At 36.0% G+C, this 12,647-nt stretch overlaps 1 protein-coding gene across 9 annotated transcripts in view; it reads left to right on the top strand.

Annotated features, from left to right (window-relative positions):
- QKI (QKI, KH domain containing RNA binding) overlaps positions 1-12,647 on the top strand; it is a 153,452-nt gene that overhangs the window by 82,394 nt on the left and 58,411 nt on the right. For 4 of the 9 annotated variants that reach the window (XM_051616228.1, XM_051616227.1, XM_051616229.1 and 1 more), the window contains exon 4: positions 478-528. The exons of the other annotated variants lie outside the window; for them this stretch is intronic. In XM_051616228.1, coding sequence (XP_051472188.1) covers positions 478-528 — 51 coding nt within the window. The remainder of the gene's footprint in view (positions 1-477; positions 529-12,647) is intronic. 9 annotated transcript variants of the gene reach the window in all.

Raw genomic sequence — 12,647 nt, 5'->3', positions numbered from 1 at the left:
CCCTACTTATTTGCTATTTTGAAACAGAGGCCCTGGAGAGAACTTGAGCAGTATTTTTCCCAGTTGTTTTTTATTTTAAATAAACCTCAAACATATTTCTGCTTTATTTATTTTAAATGCATGTATGATACTAATTCATAAAATGGTGTGCAAATCACCGGTAGTCGTAGTTCAGGAATAACTCTGGAAAGGGATTTCATGTTATGTATAAGAAAAGAGCTTGAAGGAGATGGGGGTGAGGGAAAGAAAACTTAAGTTTATTATTTCTTCTGTGACTTAACTTCTGTTGATACTTGCATTGTTTTCCCTTCACTGCGTTGTCTTATATTACAGTGTTTTGGAATTGTAATCTCAAGTGTAAAGAAGAAGGAATAAATTGTGTCCGTCACAGGAAAAAAATAAAAACCCCAATTCCAAATCTTAAACATCTTGAAGAAGCAAAATAGGGCACAAGCCCAATTTTTTTTTGCTTTTCAGGTCTCCTTTAAGAGCAGAGACAACCATGATTCAGCAGTTTTGGAGGTAGAGGCAAGTAAATGTTTTACTTCTTGTAACCATTCCAGTAGGTTCTTGCAAATCACTTATAATTTGAGGAGACACTGGTTGAAAAAAATCTCAATCCCCCCTTCCCTAAGTGGTGAGTCTGCTTCATATGCTCCATGTGAGGAAAAAATATTTGAGCTATATTTGTTTATTGATAGACTTCCCATCAGTTACAAGCTGTTGCATTATGTAATTGGTTTGAAAATATACAAGTTTAATATTAGTAAGGTTTTTGTGATAAGTTGATGGAGTCTTTTCTTTTGAGTATATCTTAAAAATGAAAATTGTGCTGGATGGTTCATTGTAGTGATTTTTTTTTTTAAGTGGCCAATGTTTGCTACTTCCAACTGCTGTTACTCAGATCAGCTGTTCAGCGTTCCCACTAAGGCAGTTCAGCAACCTCTTACATACTGGGACTAAATCTGTAATTATTTCTATGCTTGGGACACTTCTGAGAACTCATGTTGAGTTGTTTCTTGAAGTATCACATGTTCTTAAATTAGTATTTTTACTATTTTTTGAAAGCTGTATTGGAAGTAAAGAAAGGAACTGTCCATCTGAATTGCTGAAGTTTTAAAAACAGATCAGCCTTGGAGAGCTGCTGCTCATCAGGAAAACTGACTCTTTCAGGTATCTCAGGCTGCAGTTCCAGGGCTGCTCTTAGGACAATTTAAGTCAACACTTTGTGTCCAGCATCACTCTGCACAGCCCTGGCTAGGCATACTTTCTCCCTTCCTTGTGACAGTTACTGGGGATTTAAATGACTGATGACCTGCTTCAGTGCTAAGCCATCTGAAAACTAAAGCTGGAAATTCCTGTTGCTTTTGAGAACCATGGACTGGATCTCAAGCACTTTAGTATGTCAATGTGGAACTAGCGGCACCAACTTAGAATACTTTAAACTGTTGTGAGACTACAGGCTTTAGGCAAAGTGCAGTAGCTGTTCTTTAATTAGTTGAGCTAGATCACTGTGTCTCTTTTTGGTATGCTGTGGAGATGATGCTTTTTACATTGTCAGGTGATAAATGTAGGGTAGGGTCCCCAGCTGGCTTTTTTAAACATAAATTATGGAACATACAGACTCGAAATACCTGTTCTCTCCACCACTATTGAACTTTTTACTGTGTTTAATTTTCTTTTTTAAAGATACAGACATTTGAAACAGACCAGATTTTTTTTACAATGAGTGGTACTGGATGGGTGCTAACTGAGAATGGGGAAGCAAAGTTGTGAAGCTGTTTACTTGGGGTTTTGCTATTTGAAATATCAGAGCTGTTATTTGGGAAGTGCTCAGATTTTTCTGTGATTTTGGTATATTTTTTTCCTGTTTGAAAGTAGTGTAGCTCATTTGTGACATACCTGGGTGAATTCTTCAGTCATAATACAGTGCAAAGACTAAAATATAATACCAAATACATAGAGATGTAATTTTGTTGGCAGCCTACAATTGTAACACAGAGAATACTAATGACAATAGTGTGCTGACACTTAATTCTTACCACATTTCTTTGAATGCTTTGTGAATAACCTTTAAACCTATTCAGTCAGGAAACTAGTGATTATTTTTTTTGGAACTTTTTTTCCTTATAATTGATAAAAAGAGGCAATTGGCAGAGTGACCTAACAATACAGTATTACATGTACTTGGGACAGTTTTGCTCAACTTCTCTTTTGGGAGGTGGGGGAAAATGTGCTATTCCATGTTAGAGGGTTATTGTGGGGTCAAAAAAAAGCTAGATTTTGGTCAGCTAATGTGAACCTATAGTTCAGTGGGATTAAAAATGTTGCTAGTTAGTAAGATGCATTCACACACATTAATGCCTGTGCTAGTCTGAGAAGAAGGGGAAGAAGAAAGTAGCCAGGTCAGGAGGTAGGAGGTCAGCACCTGTTGGTTGGCAGTAAGTCTTTTTCATCTGTTGGAAATGCATTTAGAACAAAGGGGTAATGCTTGTGCTTTTCTGAAGAGTAGGAAGCATTTAGAATGAAAGAAGCCAGCTTTTCTCTAGTTGACGCTCTAGAATGTGAGCAGAGTGTGTAATTATTTTGGTCCTCAAATCACACACAATACTGTCTTATGTTCTAAGATGGATGGAATAATTGTAGAACATAAGACGGACATGCACATAATGACCTTTTCTCTCCAGCCTTACCATCATACTTAGACTTTTCTTATTCAGAAGTGTATTAATTTAAAGTGTATAACTTTGGTTTTATTGTTGTGGGGGCAGATAACTTGTATATAATGTATATAATTGTATATAATGAACATTTTAATGAAACAAGTTTGGACTTGTATTCTGAAGAGTAAAAGCAGTTAATTTTTTAAATACCTTTTATTTGCATTTTTCTGATAAAGTATGGAATTTATTAAGAATTACTCACTTTAAATGTCTTCAGACTTGGTTTAACCCATCAAGGATATACTTTGCTTTGGTAGCTTCATACTGTAATTACATTCTGTTTGGTTCTTTAAGTCTGTCCAGTATTTATTAACAAGATTTCTCTCCTCATTAGTAACTTTGTTAAGCTGAGAGAAAATTCTAGATCTACCCATGCTTGTCTTTGGGCACTGTGTTGAAAAGCAGAACTTGAAATTTTGCATAGTAAATCTTAATTTTTCATGTTAGGTTGACTTGTAGTAGGGCTCTGATAATTTGACTAACTGTAGTTTTTATTCAGTATGCACACTCAGTTTTACTCAAAACCTTGCAAATGAAAATATCAGCAGATTCACTGTTTAATGAGATTTTTTTTTAAATTACATTTCTTTAGTGAATACTTACTGTACATTTTACCAAAATTTGTGGGATTAAAAAAGTTCCTATACACTGGATTTTTTTGGAAGGATGATGTTGTCTCCTAAATTAGCAGTTGTTGGACTGCTAAATAAATGTGATCTTGACAGACTTGTATCTAGACATTCTCTCCTAAGACCAGTGTATGTGGATGCAATGTATGTAATGCTATTAAATATTTTCAGAGGGTTATTATTTTAAATGTGTTGCTGATGGTAGTGTATAGTGTTTTACATTAACTGAAAATTTTTGGGTTTCAGGTCATTAAATGCAGAAAGCAAATAAAGAATTCCAAACTCTGACCTTAATGACAGATTCAGTAAAGGACCGGAGAGCTCTCTGAAAGCCACCAGAGAATTCTGATGGGTTGCAAAATTCGAATTCCTATGAATCATTGAAGAAGTAGTGCTGAAGGGAACTACCCACTGGCTTACTGATATTTTGGTGGTTGGTTTTGGTTGTGGTGTGTGTTGGTTTTTTTTTGTCACTGGATAGATGTCACGTGAGAGGTAGACAGGGATAACGATCCTGAAGATCCTTCATCTCTGTGCTGTAGGAAAGGATTTCCTAATGTATTATCAGTGATATTCTTAAGAGCCATCTAATAGTGGTGCCAAGCTGTCACTCAGCTATACAGTCTTTAACTGGCATCACTCTCTTACATTTTCATCTAGCCTTGCAAAGACATATGCCTGCCTCATGCTGGATATCCCGCATTCTACAGTCACTATAATAAATAGAGTTGTTACATGAAATTGGTCATAAAGAAGGTGTGTAACAATGGTCACACTATGAATTCTCTAGGTGTTAACTTGTCTCTGTCAAATCCCATCTAATTGTACCAAGGATTTGAGGCAACTGCTGCAATAAAACAATCTAATTAAAGACTGTGTGCAAGGTTTCAGTCATAAATACATGGAAAGTTGGCGTGCCGAGATAATTTGGAGCAGTAGTTCCAAATTCTTTCAAGGACACAACTTCAGTTTATTAGCTAATATTGTCAATTCTCTACTCAGTGACAGATTTGGGGAGTTTTCTGTATTCCCTATAACAATTTTATTTTATTTTTAAAGTAGAAAGTAGTTTAATTTGCATTACTATGTTGCTTGTTACTTCCTGTCTTGAACTGTTGTCAGCATTATTTGTTTACAAATAAGTTGGTTTTGTAATTGTTGCAACTGAGTAGATATGGAAAGAACAGAACTGTTTCAGGAGGAGAGAGTAAAATTATTAAAAAACAAAGAAATAGAAATACATGCTGTGTAATCACCATAAGATGAAATAATAGTTTTTAGAATAAACTTGCTGTTTTAATAGCTTAGCAAAAAATAAGGTAATGAGATAAACTGTAAGGCTAGGCTGTGTGAATAAATGTGTTAAATTCTAACAGCCTTAGCAGTAATACTTGATAAATAGTATGGAATTGCTGCACTCTTTGTTCCACTCAGTACTGTACTACTGATTGTGGGTCACCATTGAGGAAAAAGTTGAATAAATCATGGACAACATGCTACAGTATTACTAATGCACAGCTTAGAAGTATTACCAGAGTATGAATCCAAAGCAGACAACGCAAAGCCCACATAGACCATTAATAAAAAAAAAACCAGGGGGGCTGTGGTGGTGGTAGTGGAAGAGTGGAACCAAAAAACAAAACCTCAGAAAACCTGTATGAACAGAGGCTCAACATGAATAAAAACATTGCAATCAATTGGTGAGCTTTCTAGTTATGGAGCAAATCAGTTAGTATATGGATTAGAGCAAACCTGAAATTTGGCTTTTTGGTTGTTTCCAACTGTTAAAGAACCTCTTACCCTGTCTGGACAACACAGTATATTTGGTAACAAGCTGTGAACTTATGCTACCTGTAGCATAATGTCTGTTTAACAGCAATATTATGTGGAAGATGAATTTGTTACATTAGTCAATGAATTTGACTGCTTATCTTCTCCAGAAGGTCCATGGACTGTAGAGGTGTCCACTATGTAGAGCATGGCAAGCCACCATGTAAGCAGTGGGAGAAGAACTCTGGCAGTCGTCTGCTTAAGACTACCTGGTCGCTAAGATAAAGTCCTTCTGTAATAGAGTTTCACAAAGCCTGCTGACTGCAGAATTTCAGGATAATTTCTGGTCTCATTCCTCTCTAATCCAAAATGCAAGGCATCCTTCTGGTGCTTTTGTACATCTGAAAATCGCAGACCTTAGTACTGAGGGAGAAATCACTGTGTGAAGAACTGAGAGTGAATAACCGAGTGGCATCTAAATTATATCATTCGTTAGTGGAAAGCAATCCTAAGCAATTACAAAAAGCCCCCTTTCCCCACCCCCCCCCCCTTTTTTTTTTCTTTTTTTAAAAAAAGCCTTATGAAATAGAGCAGTATGAGTGTTGCTGTATGATGAACAGGGAAGCTGGGCCACTAAAATTATCTGCTGTTTCCTGTGAAAATACATGTTTTTAAGAAGATTGTTGAAACTGCAAATTCAAATCAGAAGATACTAGCATTAAGGTTGCTGGTTATGACCTTTTTGTAGAAATGAACTTTTCTTTGGAGTTAATCACTGTGCTGTGAGTGACTAGTTTTTTTCTTTGCCATACCTTTATCTAAATGGGCATAGTATGTTCATTTCTAAGGTAAGCAACTGAGATGTATAACATTTGAAGTGGAAAATGTTGATTACTTTGCACATGTAGCTTGAGGTGAGTGGAAACTAAATTTTCAGAACACTTAACTCTTAAATAGCAATTTATGTATAATAGTAAACCGACATTTGATGTAAATGGTATTGGTAGCTGTATATGTCTGCTGGTAACTGTAAAGGCCTACGGAGTTGCAAGTCAGAGAATGGGGCTCTCTCGTCCTCACCTCTTGTTGCAAGTGTTTTTGTGTGGCAGGCCAGAGACTGGGCTGGCTGTGCTGAAGGTGTGACTGACAGCTGGCAGCTTTCTGCAAAGGGATATGCCTGTGCCCTCTTTTGTGTACAGTCTGCTGCTTGTGGGATGTGTCACTGAGCCAGTTCAGCTTGCAAAACAGGCAAAACCTAATCTGACAGCAGCACTTTGCTGCTGTGTTAAACTGGCTCTAGAAGAGCCCAGTGAGAGCTGTTTGCTCATGCAAAGAGGAGGGAAGACCTGCGGGAAGCCATGAGGAAGGAGAAAGGAATGGAGCCACTTATTTTGGTGGGAGTGAGCAGTTACCATTTCAGCTCGGCTATTGAACTGATGTCTATGGAAGAAACCCTTCTCTACAAGAAAACCCAGAGTAGTTCTGACGTGATTTGGGAGAGTTTCTTTCTCTGTGGTGACTATGTAAGATCGGTGTTCTAATTATAAGCACAGATATTATGTCTAAAGCTGTCAATATTCATTTAAACGACCACTTTCAAAAGAGTTTGGTTTATGTTCAGTGCTACATTTTGTTGGCATAAAAGATGATTTGTATCTAATTGTTCAGGATAGCATTTAGCTGCCCAGGCACTTGAATCTTCTTGCTATCCCTGCAGACCTATAGAAAGTAAGATTGAGACACCTGTTCTCCATTATGCATCTTTGAGGAAATCTTCAAGACAGATGCATCCCAAGGATTGAAATAAGAAAGGGTAAATAAGAAAAACATGAGGAGTAATCATATCAATGCTGATACACTGTTTTTCATTAAGGTCAGGATTCTGCAAAGCACTTCAGCTTATACACGAGATCTATTGTAATATTGATTAGTGCCTCCCACCCTCCTTTCTTTTTTCCAGTCTTGACTATGTATGTTCTTGTCAAAACTCACAGTTATTTTTAACTAACATGTTTATCTGGAACAGAAAGCCATTCCCAAGCAGTGTAGGATACTGGTTTTGAGCTAAAGCTCTGGCATTGCAAGCACATCAACCTGATCATGGCAGTAAAACCAGCTTTGCTTTTCTGTGCGCTGCCTCTTTCCTACATTTTCCTGTTCTTGTAGCCCAGCAGTAAAGTACTGTTGGCAAATAGTCATTATTAAAGTATTAATGTTAATCCTCTTCCTCTACCCTTTCCTCTCCCCAGCCTGCCACTGAACCAATCTAAAAAAAACAGAGGTGATGTTTGTTTTATCTCTTTTAATTTCCTTAAACTTCACTGAGCAAGAACAGTTTCTTTATGGCTTAGGAAGTTATTTGACACTTAACTGCTTAACCCAAGTTTGTTGGTGTGAGTTACGAGTCTTTTTTTTTGTTGTTGTTTTGACAAAAATTAAAAACTGAAAGATCACAGTGTCCTAAAATTAACATTACTATAGAAATAATTTTATTTTACATTACAGTTAATTTTTAAAGAAACAGTGGTAACTGTTCATGTTCTTTAACAGAGGTCACAACTTCTTTTTATGGATAGGAAGAGTAAAAACTATGAAACTTTTTTTTTTCCTTATTTAGGGTTCTCTTGGGGGGGAATGGGAATAGGGAAGAGTTTTCATTTTGATTTTCTTAGATTTAATTAGGAGTACTGTGCAAAGTTTTATAACTGCACCTGAGACCTGTCTATTACATTGCAGGTTAGAAGTTGGTACTTGAAATTTTCTTGGCACACTGAAGTATGTTAACATGTTCAGTCTTGAGTTTATGTTAAAAATGTTCTGTTGTGACATTTTTCATACTGTGTGTGAAGATTTGGAGGAATGAAGAGTAACTTTTATTATCAAGTTTTAAGCAGTTTGAAAAGATGTTAAGGAGGTTAGTTATCACATAGTATTGTATATGTTAGCAGCATGAGAAAATGGGGAGAAGAGTATTTTATCTTTTAAAAGCTTACAGTTATTTTCTAACTAAAAAGTGAAGGGTTGTTATGGTTTTATATTGTAATTTTACAAAGTTGTCTTTCCCCCTTGTTCCCTTAAGTCCTTCACCAAGATTTATGCAGAGTAATCTGTATTGTTATATTTTTCATATATATGAGGCATGTATGCACCTCATCCTTGAGGAAACACTAAAACAAAATGGTTGGATTTTAAAGCAGAGGCTGTCATTGGACTTTGAAAGTGGTAGGTAAATTGAGATTGGGAAAGTAGAAATGTGGATATGTTGGCATTAAAATGCAGCTCTTTATTTTCATAACTCAAGAAGGTGACTTAGCTATTATATTTTTTTCTCCTTGTATCTGTTTCTCCTCCTTCTCTTTAACGCTGCTGTGAATTCAGTCTGAAATAAATTTTTAAAAATAATTGGTAATTTATTCCTATTTATGGAAAAAAAATAAATATAACAAATTACGTATTAATTAATGTAGCTTTGCCTGTTTGTTAGACTTTTAACCTAAATAAGTGAAAATTGCTGGAATTCATGCTTAGATTAAGCAGGAATAACATCTGAAAAATGTGTGATTTTATTTTCTTTCCTGACCCTTATGGTTTGTTCAACATCAATTATGTGTGGAGCTGTCAGAGGAGTGGAGCACAGGTGTTTGAGGATGACCTTAACTGAGAAATGCATCAATTTAACACTGAGCTCAAATTATTGTGGAGTGTTCATGCATTGACCAGGTTTGCTATGCAAAGCAGCTATCAAATCTAGGTACGGCAGAGAGGAAATAAAACATGGTTTAGAGAAATAAAAATGGTTGAACTGCAGTTAAGACAGATGCCATGATTATCTGGGGCAGTTACTGTGGATGAAAGTTATGTGATAGTAGTTCAAAAGAGGAAAAAAATATTTCCAAAAGTGTCAAATTATACTACCAGTCAAAGAGCTGATCATGTTGTCCATTGAATACAAAAATATAATTTATGCTTTTTACCTTTACAAGTGCTAGTGACTAATACTACTGCTGATTGCAGTGTTCAAAATTCAGTATGCTGTAAACAGTAGTCCAAATTGCTGTCAAGAACAGTGTTTTGGATTTGTTTTTGGTTTCGGGTGGCTTTTTTTGTGTGTTGGTTTTTTTTTTTTCTGCTGCTGGGTTTTTCCTTTTTTTTTTTTTAACTATTAAAAAAAATCTGTAAAGAAATATTTGTAACTACTTACACTGTGTCAACTAGAAGACTGAGAAAATAACGAAAGGACACTTTTTTCCTTAAATACAGCTGAGGTGTAGTGATAGCACTTTTCTTCAAACAATAAGTAGGTATTCAGAAATATGAAACCACAGCTTAGGTGTTTTTCTGCAGTTCCCAAATCATTAAACCCCAGGCTGTGACAATGCTTTCCATCCTTTGTTTTCATTTTACAGATTAAAGTTAAAGTTTCATATGAATGGAAAAAGGAAAAACTAAGGGGCTCAGCTTGAAGTTGGAATTAAAATTTCTTTTCAGAGTGCTATTTGTATGTTTTGTCCAATCATTCACAACTGCAAAGAGCCTCAAGTCCTAAGAAAAAGAACAAGAACCCACCTTCTGGTAACATCCTTTATCATAGCTACAGGTGCCTCCAGCACTTCATGAATATTTTTTTCCTCCCCAGCTAGGCAGTAATCTGCCTTCTTAATACAAGTCCTTTTGGATGTCAGTGCTTTCAGCTCTTCTAGTTTGAGAATTCCAGATGAAAAACAGGCATAAAACTTTACTTAAGACTATTTTGCCTCTCAGCATGTGCTTCAGCAAAGTTTTAGACACCTTCGTAATTTTTTGGGTGGAATGCAGAGGCATGTATTAGCAAGGCTAGTAGTACCTTGGTGTACTAGTTTTCCTCCTGAGGATAAAGGTAGTGGTAAATTAAAATTTAATACAAATAGAAAACTGCTTAAGTAAAAAAGGAGAGATACAGAAGTATCTTTATGTGCTTAAAAGAGTAATTTAACAGTATTACATAGTGAAGCATGATGTTACTGACATGTTGATCCTGCTTTGAGAAATACCTTTTTAGGCTGTTGGGAGCATAACTAGTTCATAAAAACTGGTGTATTCTGGATATATTTTCTGTTTTGCTTTTAATATCCTGTTAATGTTCTGTAAAATAAAATTTCAAGTATGTTAAGACTCTAAACTGAGTGTATAACAGCATATATAGTGTATATAATCTGTGTGTATAACAGTACATGGTATATAGGTGCTGCTTGATACTGAAGTAGATGAAAGAATTCTTTTTGCCAGCCTTTCTCAATCTAAAGCTGAATAGCAGAGTCAGCTTTATACTGATTAATAATGCTCATAAACTTAAGGCAGATAGGTTAATGCAGAAGTGATTTTAGAACAGTTGCAGATTATTTTGAAATTAATTTTGTTAGTGACTGCTAATGAATGGACTTGAAATAAGCCTGCTGTTTGTATTTCGTGGTTAGAGAATGCTCTGAGGAATGTGTCCACTGTCACAAATTAGGTTTTGCTGCTCCAAGCCTTGATTTTAAAATGTCTTTTGTACCTTGAAATTCAGAATCTGGCAGTACTTCCCTTCAAAAAGCTATTTGAAGATAACCCTGAATCAGGAAGAATATTGTGTTCAGTTTTATTGGTATTTCATTTTTATTCAAGGGAATTTGATATTTGTTTGCAGATATTATTACAGTAACAGTCACCAACGTGTGAAAGTAAGCAGAGTGTTGTGAAATGCCTTGTACTGCTTATTCCCTTTTCTGCAGCCGAATGCAATTTTACTTGGATATTAGTGTAACTGTCTCGATAGGAAGTTTACTACTTCAGGTATACTGATAAAGTTAAAATGTTAAAACTCTTACCTGTGGTCAAAAGTCAGAGAAATTAACAACCTCAGTCCTCTGGCTAGGTAAAGTTTGACATTTCCTGGTAATTTTTAAGTATCAGTATTAACTATTGCATTCATCTCCAACAAATATATCCAGATATTGTGTTTATGCTGTGCATTTCATGTACTAAATTCTCATTTGTTCCCTGAGTGTGCTGATGCATAGAAAACTTTTTTACATTGATCCCAAAACAGTGAAAGGGTCAATCTTAACAGTCTCCTGGGTTTTGATACCATTTGACAATACTGCTTGTTTCATGAATCATTGCTCATATTTTTCACACTGGCACAGCTTGACACAAATATGCAAGAAGAAAGTACTGGTGAGATGCAGTCCTTTTGCTTATTTCACAGAAACTTGGCCTTTCCCCTCCTCTCTGGAGCAGTTCAGTGACCAGCTATAATTGTGCAGAACTGGAGGTTGGGAGTGCGCTGGCTTGGGCCGGGGCAGGGGCTTCCTCTTTTGTCAGCCAGCCTCGGTTCTTGGATCAGCTCAGCTGTGCTGCAAAGCTTTGGGAAGATCCAGTGTGGTATTCTGTGCATGTAGGAAGAATTTTGACTGCAGGGCAGATCTGAGCTTGGGGTGATGCATGGTTAGAAGTTTTCTGAGCGCAAAGTCTGTATTGAGGCTCCAAGACAGAGAATAGAATCCTCTTCTGTGCATTTAAATATGAGGTTGTTTCACACCATCAGATTTTTTCGGAATAGTTCTGAAAATATTTTTAAGATTTTTATTTATTTATTAGGTAATGCCCTTTGACATTGTTTGATACCTACCAGCTTGTTTTACGTGAGTGGGAAGACACCCTGTTCTTAATCTAGAATTGTCTTGAAGTGGCTTAGTATACAATAATAACGGATAGTTAAAGACACAGTAAATAGCACTAACTTGTCTAACATTCAAAACAGTATGTAATTATTAATTCAAGCAACTGATAATGTTGCTTCTATGGGTAAAACTTAAATGAGAAATTCCTAATGTGAAGTAAGGTACCAGTTTTCTCCCTGACCAAGTGCTACTCCTTCAGCATTTCTTTTGTTAGGTTAGTTTTTCACCAGCTTTCTGCTTGTGAACTACTACTATTAGAAGCTCAGTAGGAGCAAAAGTCTATGTTAATTTGCCTGACTGTTACTGCACAATTAAAGCAGTTTATCAGCAGGGGTTAGGACAATCAGTGTGTTCCAGTGCTTCATGTTATAAAATTACTTCTGTTGTTCAAACAGATACTGTAATTAGTGCATCGTTTTAAACTGGGTTTCTGCAGGGCTGGCTTGGAGTTTCATCTGATGAAGACCTCTATTTTTGCTACTTACCTAAGCACTTATTTTGTTTGCAGGCCTCCTCTAACATAACAAATTTTATTGAAATGTTAATATCATGAGTATATTGTGAATACAGGCTTGGGGGTGGGTGGGTTGCTTTTCAGGGTTGTTTTTTTTTAGTTTGTTTTTCACTGGTCAGTCCTGTCAAAACTTAGATTAATTCACAAAATGTAAGGAGAAAACCGTATATTTATTAATTCATGCTAGGATGTAATACCTAGTTCTTACATAGGTCAAGAAATTGCTTCATGTCAGATAATAAAGATAACTGTGTGTTCCTTCCCTGACATGTGAATAATGAGATTTCATTCACTTTAGTTTCATGAGACA

This window comes from Apus apus, chromosome 3 (genome assembly GCF_020740795.1).
Source record: "Apus apus isolate bApuApu2 chromosome 3, bApuApu2.pri.cur, whole genome shotgun sequence".
Lineage (NCBI taxonomy): Eukaryota > Metazoa > Chordata > Aves > Apodiformes > Apodidae > Apus > Apus apus.
The sequence above is the reverse complement of the archived record's forward strand: the minus strand, read 5'-3'. Positions and strand labels throughout refer to the sequence as shown.